At 38.8% G+C, this 21,088-nt stretch overlaps 2 protein-coding genes across 3 annotated transcripts in view; both read right to left on the minus strand.

Moving 5' to 3' along the window:
- LOC105387810 (irregular chiasm C-roughest protein-like) overlaps nucleotides 1-12,163 on the minus strand; it is a 148,073-nt gene extending 135,910 nt beyond the window's left edge. Inside the window, exon 1 of one of the 2 annotated variants that reach the window (XM_048629821.1) lies at nucleotides 11,786-12,163. In XM_048629821.1, coding sequence (XP_048485778.1) covers nucleotides 11,786-11,809 — 24 coding nt within the window. In that variant the 5' untranslated portion in view covers nucleotides 11,810-12,163. The remainder of the gene's footprint in view (nucleotides 1-11,785) is intronic. The other variant, XM_048629820.1, reaches the window with a different exon arrangement.
- Nucleotides 12,164-14,459: 2,296 nt separating this feature from the next.
- Nucleotides 14,460-16,694, minus strand: LOC105387794 (putative Dol-P-Glc:Glc(2)Man(9)GlcNAc(2)-PP-Dol alpha-1,2-glucosyltransferase). The gene is made up of 2 exons (XM_011558576.3): nucleotides 16,511-16,694; nucleotides 14,460-16,379 (listed from the first exon to the last, which is right to left on the minus strand). Exon 2 carries the CDS (start codon nucleotides 16,375-16,377, stop codon nucleotides 14,935-14,937), a length of 1,443 nt encoding a protein of 480 aa, XP_011556878.3. The 5' UTR covers nucleotides 16,378-16,379; nucleotides 16,511-16,694; the 3' UTR covers nucleotides 14,460-14,934.
- Between the last annotated feature and the right edge of the window lie 4,394 nt (nucleotides 16,695-21,088).

Genomic DNA, 21,088 nt, shown 5'->3' on the forward strand with positions numbered 1-21,088 from the left:
CGGGCCTATTGCCATTTTACGGGCAAATCCAAGACCCGAGAACAAATATCTGTGTTAAAACCAATATCTGCCCCAGCCGGGAATCGAACCCGGGACCATCGGCTCAGTAGTCAGGGTCACTAACCACTACGCCATTCGGTCGTCCGATACCGATAGGTGGACTTTTATCTTTTATACAAATAACATTTGAAGAGTGAAAACTTGCTAAGTAAATTATAGGTACCTATATAACGAAAGTACTTTCGCTATAACCCTACTGCCCGTTATACGTTCTTCCCATGAGAGATTAAGTTTTAGGACGAAAAGTAAATTTAGTTAAGGATTTTCATGGCTTCTTCTTGAAACAGTTTGTGATTCGTTGTTACATAACATTTAGAACATACTTCAAAGGGAGTATGGAATCTGAATGTAACCTTCATTAGGTCATTCAAGTAACTTGTGTAAAAGGAAAAGTTAAAATCTAGGTACGGACCCATATGCTAACAGGTAGAATCTTAATCCTAATCCTAGCTAATATTATAAATGCGAAAGTAACTGTGTCTGTCTGTCAGTTGCTCTTTCACGCCATAACTACTGAACGGATTTGAATGAAATTTGGTATACACATGGTCTAGACCCTAAGAAAGAACATAGGCTACATTCTATCCCGGAATTCCCACGGGAAAACTTTTTAAGGCGAAGCAAAGCTCGCGGGAACAGCTAGTTTCACATAAGCACAAACACTTCACATAAACACAGTTCTATGTTTTCTGTCTCTTGATGATTATCTGTAGCTATCTATCTAGGTATTCTATTCTCTGAGAGGGTATTAGTGCCTTCATCAGGCTAATTCGAATGGCGCATATAGGTACCTATCAATACATTCAGTACCAAAAACCCCATAAACCCAAACCAAAGACACCATAACCGAAGCCAAACCTTGCAACACTTAACTCTAACCTCACTAACAGCATTAAACCAGGCTCGGCAACAAGAATAACCCCTCCCCCTCCCGCGGGCCTGCAGGGGAGGGGGGGGGGGGGGTTGCCGCACTGCGATGCACCTCCCCCCCTTCTGTCTACGGAGGGGGGTAATTTCAGCACGGTCAGGGGATGTCAAATTAGGCTCATTCAGAGTCGTGTGGCTGGCTTTATGGGTGTTGTTTTTTTGACGGTGAAATAAATGTTTTTGTGGTACCTAAGGGGTAGGTTTGGCTTAGAAATACCTATTTAAAAGTTTCCACTAATGTTTGGTTAATGGCTAACCAAGGTATGGCAAGACTGCGATGCCAGTAGGCAAACTATGCGCAAACCTAGCAAACTCTGAACACATGGCACACTAACCGATACGCCACTATGTCATTCGGAGGCAATCAGTCTGTCTACTGGGACTGGAAATACAGCCTTAAATTGAATACTCATAATGGCCCATCGTAGAGGCTAAATGCGGGAAATCAGCACGCCATGATAGATAGATAGATATATAGATAGATAAACAGCCTTAAATTGATAATACTATGTGAACATATGAGCTTTTACTAAGTAGCCGATAGTACCTGTAATACTGAAAGACTTTTGGCTCACTCGAATCCTTGTTGTCCTACGAGCGAAGCTTTTGAAACTATAACTTATTTGTCAGCCGCTTCCGCCACGAAAGCTCCGAGCGGTAATATGAAAAGCTCTGCACTGAGCTTCCCCAGCTACATAAATAACCTGAACACACACAAACACACACACACTTCATAACTTATCACTGGTTATGGGCTATAACTCTGTCAGGAGCGGACAAAATAGCCGAATCCTGTGCAGAATCTGGCGGATAAATAAATATTTATTAAGAGCGCTTCAGACTGAATAATGACCCGGGTTCGAGTCCCGTCCTGAAGGGCTAGCACGGGGCGCATTTAAGACGTGACAAGAGTTTTGAATCGCGCTCACTCACATCGCGCAGCCTCAAGAGCGAGCGCGACGGAGAACTCTTGTCACGTCTTAATAGCGCCCTGTGCTACAGGGCCTGGGCGCATTCGTCTAAACGCAGATATATTGTTCAAGGTTCTTGGATAGATCATAAATCTGAAAAGTTACGATGGGTCCGCAGCTTACTACTTTATTGAAATAATTTTGGACATTATCTTATCATCATGTCATCAGTCCGGTATCGTCCGCTGTTGGACATAGGCCTCTCCCAAAGAGCGCCATCGCCACAACACTCGGTCCAGGGCCTTCCAGCCGCCACCTACTTATATCTTGGTAAGGTTGGCCCCCAAGACATAAGGTCCCAGGTTCGATTTGCGAGGAATTAAAGGAGGAGTTATAGAAGATAGTCAAGAAGTTCCTTTCGACATTTCTTCTCCTCAGTGACTGAGCTTTTGTGAAATGGAGGTAGACTCATAATCTAGACAATCAACAAGTAATTGTAAAATTTAGCGTTGATAAACATCCAAGTCCGCGTTGTTCTATGTTTATAAAATAATGATATTTTATTCTGTTCTATTTATTATTACTGAAACTTTTGCAAACATAGCAAAAGCAGATATAATAATATTGTTATTATCAACAGACAACCGTCGACGCCCTTGACACGTCCTGGCCGTGCCCTAGATGCAGATTCTAGACTTCCCGCGAGCTAGACTTCAACACCGGCCCGGGTTAACCCACGGCGGAAAAAGGGGGGTTATAACTTGTGTACATCAGTGAATGTTGGATGTTTTTTGTAAGGTCTGTTCAAGAGAGTTCAAGTGTTCGCATCATCATCATCAGCCAATAATCATCCACTGCTGGACATAGGCCTCTCCTAACACTCGGTCCTCTGCCTTCCTCATCCAACCACTACCCGCTACCCGCCTAAGGTCGTCAGTCCAGCGGGCAGGAGGGCGTCCCACGCTGCGTTTGCCTGCGTTCGTGGCCTCCACACGAGAACTCGTCTACCCCAACGGTTGTCGATATGACCAACCCACTGCCACTTCAGCTTGCATATTTTGACAGCTATGTTGGTAACCTTAGTTCTCTGACGGATAACTTCATCAGCCTATCTATTTTATTACGTAAGTGTTATTATTATCATCTTGTGAGCACAGCGAAAAACGGGTGGCTTGCTTGTGAGTTACCTATTCGGGTATTACAGTCGTGTGCATATGGATGTAGGTACCTACCTATTATAATTTTACCATGTACCTAAATGTCTGCGAAATATTGTATCCGCCGAATTTTGTAAGTACCTTAAGGTATCTCAAAACAAATAAAAAAGAGGTGAATTCACCTCTTTTTTATTTGTTTTGAGATACAGAATCGGTTGCTGATTTCGTACGAAGAGATCCATCTCGTTAAAGATAAAATATTCGCGGGAAGCGGTCCATGTTCGATTTAAATTAAACGGTAAAGTAAGGGGTTTGCGTGAGAACGATAAGGTATTGAGTATAAAATGCATGAAAGTGGTAAATGCCGGCGGACAATAACTCTGAGGGAACTAAGTACGGGTTTTGCAATTTACGAAAACGAATAACAAAACTTTCTTATTATTTCCCGATAGATTTTTTTGTAAATTCCACCATACCACCAGGGTTATAAATTGGTTTAAGTAGGATCTCATCTCGGTTATTTTAATTTTGGCAACATCGAAGATAATAAGGCAAATGATAACGACAAGTACTGAATAAAAAAATAACCGTACTTAATTAATTAATGCTTTTTAATCATTGTTAGAACAATGGACAAGTCCTGGGAAAACAGGAAAGGATAAAAAAAAACAAATTACCTCCAAAACTACCCGCCAAAAGCTTCCAAACAAAACAGTCACAGTCACAAACACAGAGCAAAATCACGCACAGATTAAAAAACAAACTTTTGTCCACACCTGTCACTTATCAAACATTATTTTGACGTATCGATGTTTTCGATTTCCGAACGCGGGAGCGATCCACATCCGGTGAGCGCGGGCGAAAGCGCGCGAATGCCGCATTCTCTCTGGTTCCTCGCAACAGGTGACTGCCTTATTCTGAGATTTGTATTGTGCGCAAAATTTAATCGGGAACAATCCACAATGCTACGTTAATCTAGAATGCCTAGCTATCGGGAATGTGCGAAGGGTTTGTAAGTTTCCATTCGGCTGAACTTATAAATAACTAGCTGTTCCCGCGAGATTCGCTTCGCCTTAAAAGTTTCCCCGTGGGAATTCCGGGATAAAAAGTAGCCTAAGTTCTTTCTCAGGGTCTAGACCATATGTATACCAAATTTAATTCAAATCCGTTCAGTACTTTTGGTGTGAAAGACTAACAGACAGACAGACACAGTTACTTTCGCATTTATAATATTAGTTAGGATTAGGATTAGGATATAACTATAGCTGTACCCGCGCGCTTCGCTTCACTTTAAAAAGTTTTCCCGTGGGAATTCCGGGATAAAAAGTAGCCTATGTTCTTTCTCAGGCCCATATGTATACCAAAGTTCATTCAAATCCGTTCAGTACTTTTGGTGTGAAAGAGTAACAGACAGACAGACACAGTTACTTTCGCATTTATAATATTAATAAATATAAGAATATAGAAATATATATATAGGGTAACGTAACGTACCTAGGGACATTTTCGACTACCCCAACTTTGAATGAAGCTATCGCAGCGTACAACTAAGATATTAATGTGAAATTTTCTTTATTCGGTAGGATATATAATCTATTATCACTAGTATTTGTGCTAAAGCTTTAGTGTGGCCAGATTTTATTAAATTAAGATAAAAGTAAAAAGGCTTGTTTTGACCCAAGGTACGTTACACGTTTGTACCTTGGGACACTGTTTCCTATAGCTTTATACTATGGAAAATGCAAACTTCTAAATAACGCCTTATATCTCTGTTCTTATTGATTTACTGCATCTCTCTTCTGTCTAGTTTCACTCTGGCACTAATAAGAACAGAGATATAAGGCGTTATTTAGATGTTTGCATTTTCCATAGTACAAAGTCATAGGAAACAGTGTCCCAAGGTACAAATTTAATCGTGTCCCAAGGTACAAAAAAGCAATATTTAACCAAAATTTAAATATCTTTATTTTTAATTAATAGGAATCTTTCAGATAATTGCCATGTCATAAAATTAAATAACTGAAAAGTTATACGTGACATCCATGTCTTTATTTTGAGAATGCCTCAATGAGATAAAGCAACACAAAAAACTATACAAAAGCTACTTTTGACTCCAAAAAACTTCATATTGTCTTCAACACACACTCGATGCTGGTATGATCACGAGACTCACTAGTTTTGCCAAGCGAGTAAAATACTATACCTAGGGTAGCATTTTAATGTGTTTATTTAGCCGGTTTTTAAAATACAATCAATGTCCCGAGGTACAAGCGTCCCAAGGTACGTTACGTTACCCTATATATATATAATATATATATAAGTTACGGTGTTATTACACCTCATCTCTACCTACCTACCAGGGTGTGGCAAAAAGGGTGCCGAAAGGGGGTGAATCAAGGGGTACTTCTGATCAAATTGTGTACAGCGACTTCAACAATTTTGAAATTTACGTACTTATAGTATACTTGGTCACGTGACGTTTTACTATAAGTACTTAGAAATCAGTTAAGTATTTAAGAATTTCCAAATTTCGTTCAATAAAAAGTTTGATAACTTTGATGACCCTTGGAGTCACCCCCTTTCGGCTTAGGTACTACAGTAAAACTATAAATAAAGTCCTGAAAACGGAAGTGGATTTGAAATTGTTACAGAATGTATTTTATCGATTTATTCTATTTATTTAAGGACAAATCCGTTAAAAGGCCATACCCAAACGGTTTCTTTTTATAAATGTACGTAAGTAACTGATAATGATAAAAAGTATTAATTAGCAAAATCGCACACGTGGCTTGATTGTGTGAAAGAAAATATGAGAGAGAGTGGAGTGAATGAGGATATGACAGAAGTTGGGTAAAATGGCGTGACATGACGCACAAAGCCGACCCTAAATAAGGAAAAGGCTAGGAAGAAGAAGAAAAAGAAGCACTCTTTATTGTCATGACGTGGTCATGACTTTATTGTTGGACTGTAGGATCTACAGTTGGCACGGGGGTGTAAATCATCATAACTATACTCTACGCGTGCTATAATCGGCACAGTACGATCCATCATGATTAATTATTCTATTACATTACAACTATATTTAAGAAACAACACGAGACATGAAGCATCATTAAGGCCGACCCCCACCGACGCACAACGCGTGCGGGCGATGTGTCACTCAGTTGTGACGTATTTTGACATATTCAGTTGACAGACGAATGACGGATAATCGGGGTGGAGTTTTTATGGTTTTTATAGATAGGTATTGAAATCGAAAGGGCAGGGTGGTACAGGGTTTAAATTAAAGCCGGAAGTTTCCCACATCACATACTTATACTCGAGACCTACCTTTAATATTGCTATACCACTAATATAATATTACCTATGTTGTATATTCAGTACTAAATAACTTATTTTCAAGTTACTTCTACTTTACTGTACTTATGTTATTATTATGTAAAAAGTATATAGGTACGGGACAAGTTCAATAAAACACAAAATTATTTGTTATTCATCCAAATTTATTTTATCACCTACAAAGTATGCTCCTTCAGAAACGATACACATACGCCGACAAATTATCCAATCATCACATTTTTTTTAAACGCTGTTTCTAGAGTTGTGTACTCGCGGCGATTTTTCTTTATTATCTTCTGAGTAGGTACTAAAAACAACTCTGGAAGGCGCATACTTTGAAGGTGATCAAATAAATTTGGATGAATAACAATAATTGTGTTTTATTGATCTTGTCCCGATCCGATACTATTTACACAGTAGTATAAGTAGTTACCTTGTCGGTTTAGAAAACAACTAGCAAATCAGCGCTTTCCAATCAATAATTTGCTAAAATTTGTAACCTCGCTCATTTCCCAGAACCTCGAACTCCCTTCTGCAACTTGTCATTTAAGTAATATAATATTTTAAACGCAAAACACAAATTGAAAGGTCCACAAAGACGGCAATCACTTCGTATGGCTTCGCTTCGTAATAAGATTTTGGCGACTACGGCTTCTCTTGAGTAAACTATACTGAGGATCATTGCGACATAGACTTGCAGTTTAACTGCAGATTCAGAACTGACGGAATGAAGAATATTTGAGTATGCCTGAGAGTGTAAGTTGGCGGCGTACGTCATTAAAATTTGACGGCGTGGAATAAAGGTGCAAATTCGTGATAAGTATAGGTATAGCCCTAATGAAAAAAGAAGAAACACTCGTAACATATATAAAGCCCAGCTGTAAATCAGCGGTGTGGCCTTATTCTACAGCGGCTGCCCATGCTACGCTGGTGCTTTTTTTAAAGCTCTGGATGTGCCTCTGGACCTGTTGTATGTTTTTCGTATTTTTTGTTTTTGTTGCCAGTAATAAAGGTTTGTTTATTTTTATCTTTTCGGTGTTGGCACTTGTTTGTGTTGCAAAGTTAGCTTTGTTACCGCAGTCACCAACTGTAGATCAACTGACAGTGTAAGACTGGCCTCGGAGTCGAGTTGATAAGTTTTACATTTGATACTGAAGCTAACTTGATCACCCTAAGGGGCAGACATTTTAATCAGTCCTGCCTTCTTATACCCTACTAGCTGTTCCCGCGAGCTTCGCTTCGCCTTAAAATGTTTTCCGCCGTAAGTGGGAATTCCGGGACAAAAAGTAGCCTATGTTGTTTCTCAGGGTCTAGCTAGACCATAATGTATACCAAATTTCATTCAAATCCGTTCAGTAGTTTTGGCGTGAAAGAGTAACAGACAGACAGACACAGTTACTTTCGCATTTATAATATTTGTTAGGATCTTTCTTATGTATAGGTACAGTCATCGAATCAGATATTTGCTCACGGAATTTGGGTTTTAATACCTACAGTCGTCGAAATATAATAGGCCCGTTTGGACAGCTCGAAAATGTATGGGATGACAGCTGGTGTCAAATCTAAATCATAAAAAATCTAAACAATAACTTTTAGTGCATCAAAAGTTATTTTTTCTTTCAGCCGTTAAAAAATAAGCCAGATTATGTGTCTTTTTATGTATTTCATCAAGTAAATAACAAATTTGTGTAGCTGTCCAAACGGGCCTATTATATTTCGACGACTGTAGTTACCTACCACATTTTAATTGATAGACAAAAAACTCGCTAAGAAACGAAGCAAAAATAATCGGGATCTTTCATAATACGTGGAACAAAAGAATATTAGGAATGACCCCCTGACTTTCCCGTAATAAAAAAGTCACAATGTTCAACAAAGTTTTAAAGACTATTTTTGTTTTCGTGAATTGTTTATTTATTATTTATTTTATTTATGAAAACAGGCATATATACATTACATTTTTGTTTGACAGCGCCATTAAACCGGAATGGTTTGTCTTGGCACATTAAAATGAATTTACACATATAGTAGGTACAATATTACGATACATTCACGGTTAAACATTACAGTAGGTATATTAATCGGTGAAGAATTATACTTATAGGTATCATCTTAACACATCGTACACTCCTGACTTGATACAAAGGCAAGTACCTACCTATTTTATTGTGAGTAAAATTTAATTAGCCGTAGCCGTTAAAAGTCGTAGAGCCAAAAAGTTGTTCACAATGACCCTCTGGGTCACCCCTTTCCCCTTACAACTTTTGTAACATTCTGTATAATGGTTTTTTTTTCTGGGTGGTCGTTTATGCACTCAGAATCTCTCAGACACTTCAGCTATAAATGTTTCGGTGAGGCAGTTAGTATCTTCCTCCATCTAGATTCTAGATTATATTCGTCCGGCCGATGACCTAACGTGTTATAAACAGTACACCTAGGTAGGTGGGATCATGAAATATATAGGTAAAGTTTGCAATAGAGATATCTGACCCCTTAAATTAAGATATTTGGTTTCCGGAACTCCTGAAATCGTAGAATAAAAGTTGTTCAGAATGAGCTCCTGACAAAAACAGCCCTACACAGATTATGTATGTACTTATATGTAACTGGAAGCATTCCTGAAATTTTCCCATAGCTTTGTTACCCATTAATAAGGTTATTTTTTAAAGTCTAAAAGGCAATAAATGATTATTTTTTTATTTTCTTCTTTCTTTCCTTCTGTTATGTCGCCTTGCAAAATTATTTGACATGTAGTCATTCAGAGTGCCTATCGCGAAGTCAAAACGAAGTATATTTACGTACCTAGTACCTACCTAATTAGTGTTAAATTCAATACAATTTGAGTCGGAAAATCGTTGTCAAAACAAATTCGCGATAGGGAGCTGGCATTACCGTCTAATCCCGTATCGCATTACTCTGACCCTCAGGACAACAGCCTGTAGATGCACTATAGAATAGAATAGAATAGAATATATCTTTATTGAACACCACAAATTAAAATATAAAAAAGAGAACTTATAAACTAGGAACAATGAACAATAGGCGACCTTATCGCTTAGAGCGATCTCTTACAGGTAACCTTAAACATAAAGAAATAAAACTAAAGAAAATTTGAGGGCGGTGTACCTACTACCTAACTACTTATAATATAGCTAATAGCACTATAGGTATTATTTCAGTCTGCTTCACAGATAAGTCAGTCGTGAAACTAAATTTCACTCGCTCTTGTTTACTCTTGACCCGAAATTGAGGGGTGTTATACTATTATAATCTCTGTGGGGGTGTAAGTAGCTGCACCTGGCTTTCTCGAGTGGAACCTTTGTGCATATCCCCAAGGCCTAAACTGCCTTCCGAAGCTTGGACCATTTCCCACCACGCTGGTCCACTGCGGGTTGGTGGATTCACATATCTAGATGTGTATACTATTAAAATTGTGTTTTAAAAACTCAGGGACCGCTTGCATTAGGAGTGACATGAAACATCTATGTATTATCATCAGCCCGTAACCAATCTGCTGTTGGACATAGGCCTCTCCCAAGTCCCACAACAGTCTGCCCTCTGCCTTCCTCATACAGCCACTGCAGGTTTGCTAAGGTCAAAGGTATAGCTGCCCAATCGCGGTGCTTTCAAATTGCTCTATAGGACCTTAATTTATTTTGAGTTAAGTACTTAACCCAACTTAACCATTGTCTCTTGTCATTTATTTTATTTAACGCTATATTGCATACAAAATACATACTTAGGTACAATAAAAGATGAAGCGAATTAAACTTAACTTGTATATAAGGGCGGACTTATCGCCTAAACCCGAAATTTCTTCAAGTCAACCCTGTCATTTCAGTTAAGAACTCAAAACTTTAGAACGAATAAATAATATAATTGGCATAAAATACTTAATACGTTTTGATAGTAAGGTAGGTATTATAACAATGCACATTTCCCATTTCTTAGATTTCCCCCAGGCCCCGTAGGTACTGTGAATGTGTAGCGTTTAAACACTAAGTAACTAGACGACCTAGGTCCTACCTATGTAGGTGCTGCTTAGAGCTTAGAGTTTAAAGTAGTTTAAACCTAAGTACTTACTTTGTAATTAGGAAGTTGGTAATTAAACTAACAAAAGCGGTTAAGGACGATCAATGCCCCAAAGTGCAGGCAAAATCTAGTAGGTACTTTTGCTATAAAGCTGGTTATAAGTACTTTTGCAGTGGCTAAGTATACCGATAATTACCCATATGGGGTCAAAGATATAGGTACATATATATTATACTAGCTGTTCCCGCGCGCTTCGCTTCGCCTTAAAAAGTTTTCCAGTGGGAATTCCGGGATAAAAAGTAGCCTATGTTCTTTCCCAGGGTCTAGAACGTATGTATACCAAATTTCATTCAAATCCGTTCAATAGTTTTGGTTTGGCATGAAAGAGTAACAGACAGACAGACACAGTTACTTTCGCATTTATAATATTAGTTAGGTTATTAGGTTATAGAATACACTTAAATGGGGTGGTTATAGTAAAGCCTTCTTTAGTGTTTTATGTCTGGATAATGGCTACCTGTGGGATTAAATTGATCTAACAGTGACAGCATGTCTTTCATTCCACACGTAGCTATTATCCAGACATTGTGAAACAGACCCTAACTGTAGGGTAGGCAGTATTACTATGTATAGTGCGACAAACTTATCTGTTCCGGTGAGAGCGAACTAAAATGATCCATATCTCATTATTTACTAATGAATTATATATTGATATCGATTATATGGGCTTATTGAAACCACAAGAGCAAATTACGACTACTGGCCAACTTAAAATCTTATAGAATCAAGAAATATTACACACTAGCTGTTCCCGCGCGCTTCGCTTCGCCTTAAAAAGTTTTCCCGTGGGAATTCCGGGATAAAAAGTAGCCTATGTTCTTTCCCAGGGTCTAGACCATATGTATACCAAATTTCATTCAAATCCGTTCAGTAGTTTTGGCGTGAAAGCGTAACAGACAGACAGACAGACAGACAGACAGACAGACACAGTTACTTTCGCATTTATAATATTAGTTAGGATTTACGTGAGCTGTCACCGGAACAGATAAGTTTGTGGCACTATAGACTAAGGTTTGTCAGTTTGTCACCTTATTAAAAGGTTTAGTCGTATTAGCATCAGACTGGCCACTACGGCACTCTTGGAGGCTCCTTTCAAGCATTTTATTGGTCATTTAAGATGAGAAACAGTAAGAGACCGCCCCTAGTTGACCAGCGAGCCACGTGGCTTGAAGGATTCAGAACATGTTTCACGTTTAGAAGCGCAAGAATATAAAGATACGCTTGAAGAGGTAAATTATTTTAATTTAAGATTTGTTTGGTATTCGTGTTCCTTGTAGATAAATAAAACAATACACTTACAATAAAACATGCAGACACCGTCATCTGAAAATCACTTACAAACACTACACAACACTTAAACAAAACCACATGGGGTCAACACCAAAACCACTACACACGATCACGCAAAAGTTCGTTTTCGTTTTTCGTATTCGAATTAAAAACAATAGAATTTGAATTTTTTAAATGTTTCGTTTTTCAGCCGCCGCGTCAGGCGTGATTCAGTCGGCCGGCCGTTTAGAATATTTCAGTGTTATATTTTTAGATGACGCCCCCTTGTTCCGACTGTCTGTCTGTAGGGATGGGAAACTGTTAATTACTTGTAGATTGTAATTAGAATAGTAATGTGTTTCCTTCCTGTGCAGGACTACTTCCTTCCATGTTAAGTTGATCATAGTCTTCGTGGTACCGCTAGAAATAGTTATCGTTATTTGCCTGTTAAGACTCAGAATCCTAAGAATCCATACATTACAGCATACATGTTTATTTAGTATTATAGGATGCATATGCCGAACCTGATAATAACCATGATTTAACAAAATATCGATGTAAAGATAGATCGATTATTCAGTTACACCACAGGCAAAAGTTTCCTCCCTAGTCGAAAGTGAAGGTTTCGTGAAGGTTTCTATCGTCTGTCGTAGCGCTAGTCACGAAGTTATTGTCAATGTGACCGATTCTGAAGGCACGCAAATATTAATTTTAGTAAGTAGGCCTACCTACCTACTAACTACCGGTTTCTATAACTCTATCTATCCATAACTGGTAGTTACTTTCATACGATTTTGACATAATGAAAAGTTACAATCTGTCAAAATCGTGTAGTTATAGATAGATAGAGTTATAGAAACTGGCAGTTAGTATAAAAACTTATGAAAACTGAGACTTATTAACTAAATACTTACTAACTTAACTAATTTATTTACTATTTATTGTACAAATATCATAAATAAAAGGACTTAATAATTAAAGCATGTTCTGCCAGTCAACCCGCAGGAATCTTACTAATCATGAAGTAGAATTACCTAGTTAATTACGTTTTAACGGTAACTATAATACTATAAATACAAAACATTTGAAATTGCTTGAAAGGCAATTCAGAATACCAATTTGTATGATTGAATAATCGATAGTATTTATATCTATCGACAGATAGAATTATCGATTATCGACAACCCTAGCGCTAAGTGCGGCGAAGTGCGTTCAACTATTCGAGATATTAGGGATATTTTTAGCCCAAACATGTGAGGACTTGCGCCTAGGTTCCTTTCTGCTCGGAGGGTAGGTAGACGTGCGTTGTTCATCACGACCCATCACGTCCCCACTGCTGGGGCACGGGTCTCCTTCCAATGAAGGAAGGGTTAAGTCCTAGTCCACCACGCTGGCCAAAAGCGGGTTGGTTAACCCCCACAAAAGAACACCGTTGATACACACGATGTTGATGAGTCTAACCTTTCCAACGTTAAAACCCCCTAAATTCACAATTAAAAGTAGTTAGCATAACTTTTGAACGTCTTAACTGATTTTCATGACACATGGCTAAGAACACTCGGGGTAACATTACCTATGCTATGACCAATAAACACTTAAGTATAAGCTTTTTTTTTTAATTGGATGCTCTAATCAGTAAGGCCTAAGTAGTAAGGAGCGGTAGTAGCTCAGTCGGGTAAGCGCCCGCTTCTCACGTCAGAGATGCGGGTTCGAATCCCAGCGCTGACATGTACAATTGTACAGTGCTCCAAAATTGATAATGCGCCTACAAATCTTTGACAGATCGGTTGTTTTTGATTATGTGACACATGATATTGACTCCTATTTATTTCGAACAAGGTGCAAAATGCAAGTGTTTTTTTTAAGGCTCATATTATCATTTAATGATTCGGGTGTGAAGATCTGCATGTGCATTATTAATTTTGGACAAGTGTACCAATGAGTTCTTTTAACTTAAGTACAATGGATACCATCGCTCTTACGGTGAAGGAAAACATCGTGAGGAAACCTGCATATCTAGATTTAGCACATTTAGATATGTGAACCCACCAACCTGCAGTTTAGACTTTGGGGATATGCACAACTCAAAGGTTCCACTCGAGAGAGCCAGGTGCAGGTACTCACACCCCCACAGAGAATAGAATAGAATAGGCCTAAGTATTCAATAACAACCTAAAATAATTATAGGCATCGGTTGCATTTACACTCGCGAGCAATGAAAAAGATCAAAAGCAAAAGCACCAAATTGCTAGCTATGACGCCGTCTGCAATATTGAGGTAAGTACATTTAAGAGTGCATCAGAATATAACCAACTAAAAAGGGATACAAACAAAACACAATACAAATCAAGGCGTCATTATTGGTGTCGACATTTTTAAAGTGGAACTTTTCCTTAACCTCTAAACACCTCTAACTTCAATACCAGTAAACGTCAAACTACCAGTCTGTATTCAGTTACAGTGCGACAAACTTATCTGTTCCGGTGAGAGCGAACTAAATTGATCCATATCTCATTATTTACTACTGAATTATATATTGATATAGATTAGATGGGTTTATTGAAACCACAAGAGCGAATTACAACTACTGGCAAACTTAAAATCTTATAGAATGAAGAAATATTACACATTTACGTGAGCTGTCATCGGAACAGATAAGTTTGTGGCACTATAAGGTTGACATAGAAGAAAACTACTATTTAGATCCATTCAAAATGGCAGGTATATTCATCATTAATTTACAAAGTAGATACTTAAAGTAGGTACAAAAGTAAACAGCATTTTTTCACATTAGTATTACCTGTTACAAAACTATTTTATTATTATTCACATTTAACATAATCATACGCATGGCCTCCACATAAAAACAAAATATTACATCTTGAACATCATTAAGTTATTATTTAAATTATCTTAGGTTTATTCATTTGAAAAATATTTGTGACAGTCAGAAAGCATTTTTATAATTAATAAAAAAATCTGAGAATGAGAAAATATTCATTTAAATTATTAATATTACTATACCAGTATTTAGTATTAAGTAATCCAAACAAAACACATAAAAATTAAAAAATATAATGAGAGCCTAAAGTGCCCTTTTAAAATATTATAATTACTTATACATTAAATTATAATTACTATCTTTCAGTTTCAGTAGAGTAGGCAAGTACCTACTCATCTTACCAAATAATTCTTTGGGCATAATCAAAGTCCTTCCAAAATATTTCCTTAGTGAAGAACAAATTGAATGTTACAACATTCAATAAAATGTACCACAACAGTTCAAACAACACAATTTGGAATGAAGGCCGTACAAAGCGAAGCCTTAAAATGATGTATGGAATCAAAAAGTACCTTATCTCAACCATTTTCTGCAATGCCAGCGCGGCAAATGCACAAACTGTAAAAGGCAGAAGGAAAGATATGCAATTTTGATCTTTGAGGTTGCTGTACAGACTGAAAAATAGGAAAATATACACTGGCACTGTCGCGTAAACAGCATAGTCATATTTACCGAACCATCTGTTCCACACATAGAACGTATAGTGCCTGTTGTCCGCTAGCAAATACGGGTGGACTACGGTATTGTAATGGACTACAAGCAACGCTACAGCACTCAACACAATGACATATAACTTATTCTTATACATTAGCCTCAATGTTGCTGAAATCTTAGCCACAACGTATGGCAGCCCGAACACACCGTAGAACAGCAGGAAATATAGCATCTGAGGCAGGTGTAGGGTGGCAGTGTGAGCCTTCTTGTCACCAACCACTATTGAACCATTTACGTAAACAAAAATTAAGAATGAGATCAGTATTGTACTATGTATTATTAGTATCAGCCAGTCTTGCAAAGTTATAAACTTAAATAGTGTTGTGAAACATGTGGAGACGTGATATTTCAGTGCTACAAACAAATCTGGCAATCCGTAATACCTTCTTAGTTTAGATTTATCAACGTCTTTTGCAATAAAAGATGATTTGCTCAATGTTAAATTGCTGATGTATGTGTTACCATAGACTCTAGAGCTTCTTATAAATATATCCAGGACTTTGTGGCCAAACACCAGGGCTATCCAGACAACGTTGGTTTGTCGCACCAGTACACCGCAAGCACCAAGACCAAGAATTATCAATTTATGCTGATTATTGAAACAAAGTCTAGAATAAGCAAGCAGGAACATTAAAGACAATGTATCTGTGTAATACACATGCGAAAAGAAGTACAACGGTGGTAACAAAGACAGGTTCAGCGCCTGTATTACAATCTTAGCTTGGTTTTCATTATTACCGTAAACATACTTCAATATAGATGCAAACAGTGCTAAGTTAAGTACAGACGTGGCTAAGTTGACAAATCTTAAATTGTACAAGTTACAATCAAAATATGTGCCAAGGAAAGTGGCAGAGACCATGTACAAGCCAGGTAAGGTGGTTATTTTCGGGTCCCAGTAAGTGAAGTTTCTGTGACAGTACGCCAAGCCCATAGGCACGTGGAATAGCTCGTCTATGACAGTGTGGCTGGTTGAGAACACTCGATCGAAGACTCTTTTGGAAGCTATGAAGTAGGCGATGAGCGCGACTAGCAGGCAGATCTCGAATTTCATAGACAGCGCCATTTCTGAAATGGGAAACGGAAATGGTTAAAACAGTTTTAAAACGAAGTTTGTAAAATTGATTAGCAGTAACATGTTATAGCATTTAAAATGCGAATAAACGGGTGTTGATGTTTTAGGTTAAGTTATTGTTTACCTGCTGCCCTTCTCTTCCGGTGCACAAATGTGCCACTTATTAATACGGCAATTCAGGTAAATTTTATGTATCGTATTTTACATTAAATTATTGATAAAAATACTGTATTTTTCAGAAATTAATTATTTTGCCGGTTGCCGCTTTATCAATCGCCATGCCAAACTTTTTAAATTATATTAAATGTCACTGTCAGATTTATTCACAGAGTACACCCGTTTCTGTCACTATGATTTAACTGTATGTTGCTTACTCTGTGGTAAAAATAAAATTTTGTGTACATCCCTAACTACCAATTAAAATAGTTACTAAATTTTATTATCAAAAAAAAAAAAACACCCACTCACGCCTTGTACTAATGTACTCCCTTGCGGGGTAGGCAGAGGTGCATTGCTGCACCCAATTTTCGCCAGAGTGTTATGTTAGTCTCAATGTAATAGGGGGCGGGCCTATTGCCATTTTTACGGGCACATCCAAGACCTGAGAACAAATATCTGTGTTTAAACAAATATCTGCCCCAGCCGGGAATCGAACCCGGGACCATCGGCTCAGTAGTCAGGGTCACTAACCACTACGCCATTCGGTCGTCATTTTATTATCATTCGAATTAAATTAGTTTTTTTTATTTAATGTCATTAGATATACTCTTTAATCACCTGTTTTGTCATTCAAACAATTAGTTTCCTGGGTACCTAGGTACATACTACACTAACGCACATCCATCCGACAGCACAAAGGGATTGACGTGGTTTTTAGGTACTTAAATAATACCTATCCAAAAAACCAACATGAGATGAGACAAATGTTTTACGAGATCACATATCTACCTATCTAAAATTACACATTTTATAAGTACATTTACAAAAAATATTTGTAACTGTTCTAAATTATGATTCATACATTCTAATAAAGTCCTGATGGTTAAATATATGGAAACCAACAAAATATACAGCTAATTGAAAATTGAATGGACGGTCGAATGGCGCAGTGGTTAGTGGCCCTGACTGCTATGCCGAAGGTCCCGGGTTCGAGTCCTGGCTGGGGCAGATATTTGTTTAAAGACAGATATTTGTACTCGGGTCTAGGGTGTTGATATTTATATTTAATATTTATCTACCTATCTTGTTTCATTGTGAATTGTGATTATGGTCAATAAGTGCTAGAAAATATTTATTTATCGTCTCAGAGTGCAAGAAACCAAATTTAAAGTGCCCAGTTGTAATCCTCAAAAAATAAAATCTATAATAGAGCCGATTTTTCGAAAGTGAAAACACTACGAGTGCACCGAGTGGCTAGTGGCTAGTGTGGTAGTGTGAGACCCGCGGCTGATCGAAGACTCGTGATCCTCACCTTCGTTATTACGACCTAAGGCACAGCGGCACATTTGTTCCTTGAAACATTACAAATATACTTTCCAGTGATAAAAATGTCCAAATCACATCACGGCCGTAAAGTGATGAGTGATATAAGACGATCTCATAATTATAATATATCATCATTATCACCTTAGAACTGCTGATAATGCTGATCCTTATAATATGTACTTACTAGGATATAACTATTTTAGTCCATAGAGATATAATATACTTAGATATAATTATTAGTTTTTTTTAAGGGCCTGTTTTCTAAATTATTTATTGGATGAATTTATGTAAATGTATGATTTATTTAAATAAGAGGTTTCATATTTACTTGATGACGAATTAATTTGCAATGACCCAACCAACATCCACTTGTCCCCATTGCCCAGGATCTTCTCGGCAATTTGTGGTGCCCCGTGGCTTGAATGTCCACATAGGCCGTATACATAAAAATGATCTTGCACATTCTCAGCCAGCGGCAGCGGTTCCTGCTGCTACGAACCTTAACCCACCCCGCAATGCTCAGGTCACTTCAAATTTTGATCTCTTGGCTTCTATGAGGAGAAATATCCGGGTGCTGAAACACATACCTAAAGGTGCAAGGTGTATGGCAGCTGGAAAGTTGTCTCATCTTATTGACCTTTGTGTTGAAAGTAACGGCAGACAGGAGTGGTATGATCTGTTAACCTTTCCTTATTCAGCCTTGAGGGTTCCCAGTAGTGTCGATCAGCGATCTCTTACAGCTAAAGTTAAGGACAATGTTAACGGCTCTGCTGAACCGATAGTTGACGACAGTTTTTTGACACACAGACAGGGTTCAATTTACAGGGCAATTGAAGCGAAAGTCTATGATGGGGATTTACGTGGGGCAGTCAGATTGTTAACCTCCGATAGCTCTCTGGCTCCCAGGACTCCTGAAACTATAACTGCATTAAAAGAAAAACACCCGACACCTTCGCGCCCCTTATCTTTTCCGCCTGAGCCAAATATTTCTTCACCCTTCTTATCCGTCACTGTTTCTGATGTTGCTGATGCTGTTGACTCCTTTTACATTGGGTCAGCTGCTGGTTTAGATGGCTTGCGTCCACAGCACTTGAAGGAGCTGATCTCGGTGTCCGCAGGTGATAATGGGCACAAATTGTTAGAATCTCTAACTAGACTCTGCAACTTTCTACTGAAGGGAATGCTAAACCTGGAAGTTTGTCCATACTTGTATGGAGCCTCATTGTGCGCTCTTTCAAAATCAGATGGAGGAATAAGGCCGATTGCAGTAGGATCGGTTTTTCGCCGGTTGGTTGCTAAGGTTGGAGGTCGAGCAGTTAAATCGGAGATGTCTGTATTTCTACAACCTCATCAACTTGGGTATGGCACTGCTTTGGGATGTGAGGCAGCAATTCACGCCACTCGTAGCTTCGCCATGACAGGTTGTGAAAATGCATCTAATGACATTATTCTTAAGGTTGACTTGAAAAACGCATTCAACAGCATTGAACGAGATGGAATGCTATCAAAAATACAGGAGCACATTCCAACTCTCTATCCATTTCTGAGCCAGTGTTACTCGTTGCCCAGCCAGCTGTTCTATGACTCTGAGTCCATATCGTCACAGGTTGGGGCGCAACAAGGGGACCCATTAGGACCACTAATCTTTAGCTTAGCCATTAATGATGTTGTTAAATCGTTAGCTTCCCCATTGAATGTGTGGTATTTGGATGACGGGACAATTGGTGGAAACATCGATACGGTGGAAAAAGACATGAAAGCTATTATAGACATGTTTAAGGAAATGGGTCTTGAATTAAATAGTAACAAATGTGAACTTTTCTGTTGCAGCCCGAATATCCCCAACTTGTCCACCATAACAAATCTAATCCCAGGAATCAAACTGTTGGATAAGGCAAACTTTACTGTCTTGGGAGCCCCTATTTTTCCTGAAGGTGTTCCACCACTACTTGATGGCAAAAGGGAGGGAATCAACAAGACAGTGAGTGGATTGAAGCAGTTACCGGCCCATGTTGCGCTTACAATCTTTCGCTGCTGTTTGTCTATGCCGAAGCTGACATATGCTCTGAGGACTTCTCCAGTTTGGTTGTTCCCAGCAAACATAGCTAATATTGATAACTGTATCAAAAATGTCCTGGAGCAAGTCCTTAACATCAAATTGGAGGGGGATCAGTGGCGACAAGCAGCATTACCGATCAGACACGGTGGTCTGGGCATAAGACGAGTCAAAGAGACCGGTCTCTCGGCTTTCCTATCCTCGGCGCACGGCGTAGTGGATCTTGTCACTCGGATCTTATCGATTAATGGTGACAGATTCCGCTTGCCTTTTGTTACTGAGGCTTTAGAGGGCTGGGAAGCTCAATGTCCTGGAAAAGAATTGCCTGATCACCTTGATGTCCAGAAAGCCTGGGATGATGTTCTGTGCAAATCTGTTTTGGACAAAATTATGGAGAGCAGTATAGGTGTAGATTTGGCGAGAGTGAGGGCTTCATCAAAACCTGAATCGGGCTCTTGGCTTCACGCGTTGCCGTCTCCTCAAATGGGCACCCTCTTGGACGATGACTCGTTGAGAATAGCAGTAGCATTAAGGCTCGGCTGCGACATATGTGAGCAGCATCATTGTATTTGCGGTGCACTGGTAGACTCAAGGGGTCATCATGGTCTAAGTTGTCCCAAGTGCGCTGGTAGATTTCCAAGACATCATGCGCTAAATGACTTGATTAAGAGGGCAATGGTCATGGCGAATATCCCGTGCGTCCTGGAACCACCAGGTTTGAGTCGCACTGATGGGAAGCGTCCGGATGGACTAACGCTGGTCCCCTGGGAGCGTGGCAGAAGCTTGTTGTGGGATGCCACATGTGTTAGCACGTTTGCAGCTTCACATTTAGCAGGAACGGCAAGAGTAGCGGGCTCGGCGGCTGAGAATGCCGCTAGATTAAAGCACCAAAAGTATACGGATTTAAAAAACCGTTACTTGTTTGTCCCTGTAGCAGTGGAGACGAGCGGAGTTTGGGGTGGCGAAGCTAAAGCCCTCATAAGGGATCTAGGCCGCCGTATTGCCTCGCGAGGACATGATCGTCGCTCCGGGTCGTACTTGGCTCAAAGGCTCTCTCTTGCTATTCAAAGAGGTAACGCTGCAAGCATTATGGGTACTTTTGGGCCAGGTATGACTCGTGGCGGATTATTAGATTAATTTAATTTTACTTTTTACTTTGAC

Source organism: Plutella xylostella, chromosome 24 (genome assembly GCF_932276165.1).
Source record: "Plutella xylostella chromosome 24, ilPluXylo3.1, whole genome shotgun sequence".
NCBI classification, from domain to species: Eukaryota; Metazoa; Arthropoda; class Insecta; order Lepidoptera; family Plutellidae; genus Plutella; species Plutella xylostella.

Excerpts from the sequence above, each read along its gene's own strand:
- LOC105387794 (XM_011558576.3), bottom strand. The coding sequence starts at position 16,377 with ATGGCGCTGTCTATGAAATTCGAGATCTGCCTGCTAGTCGCGCTCATC.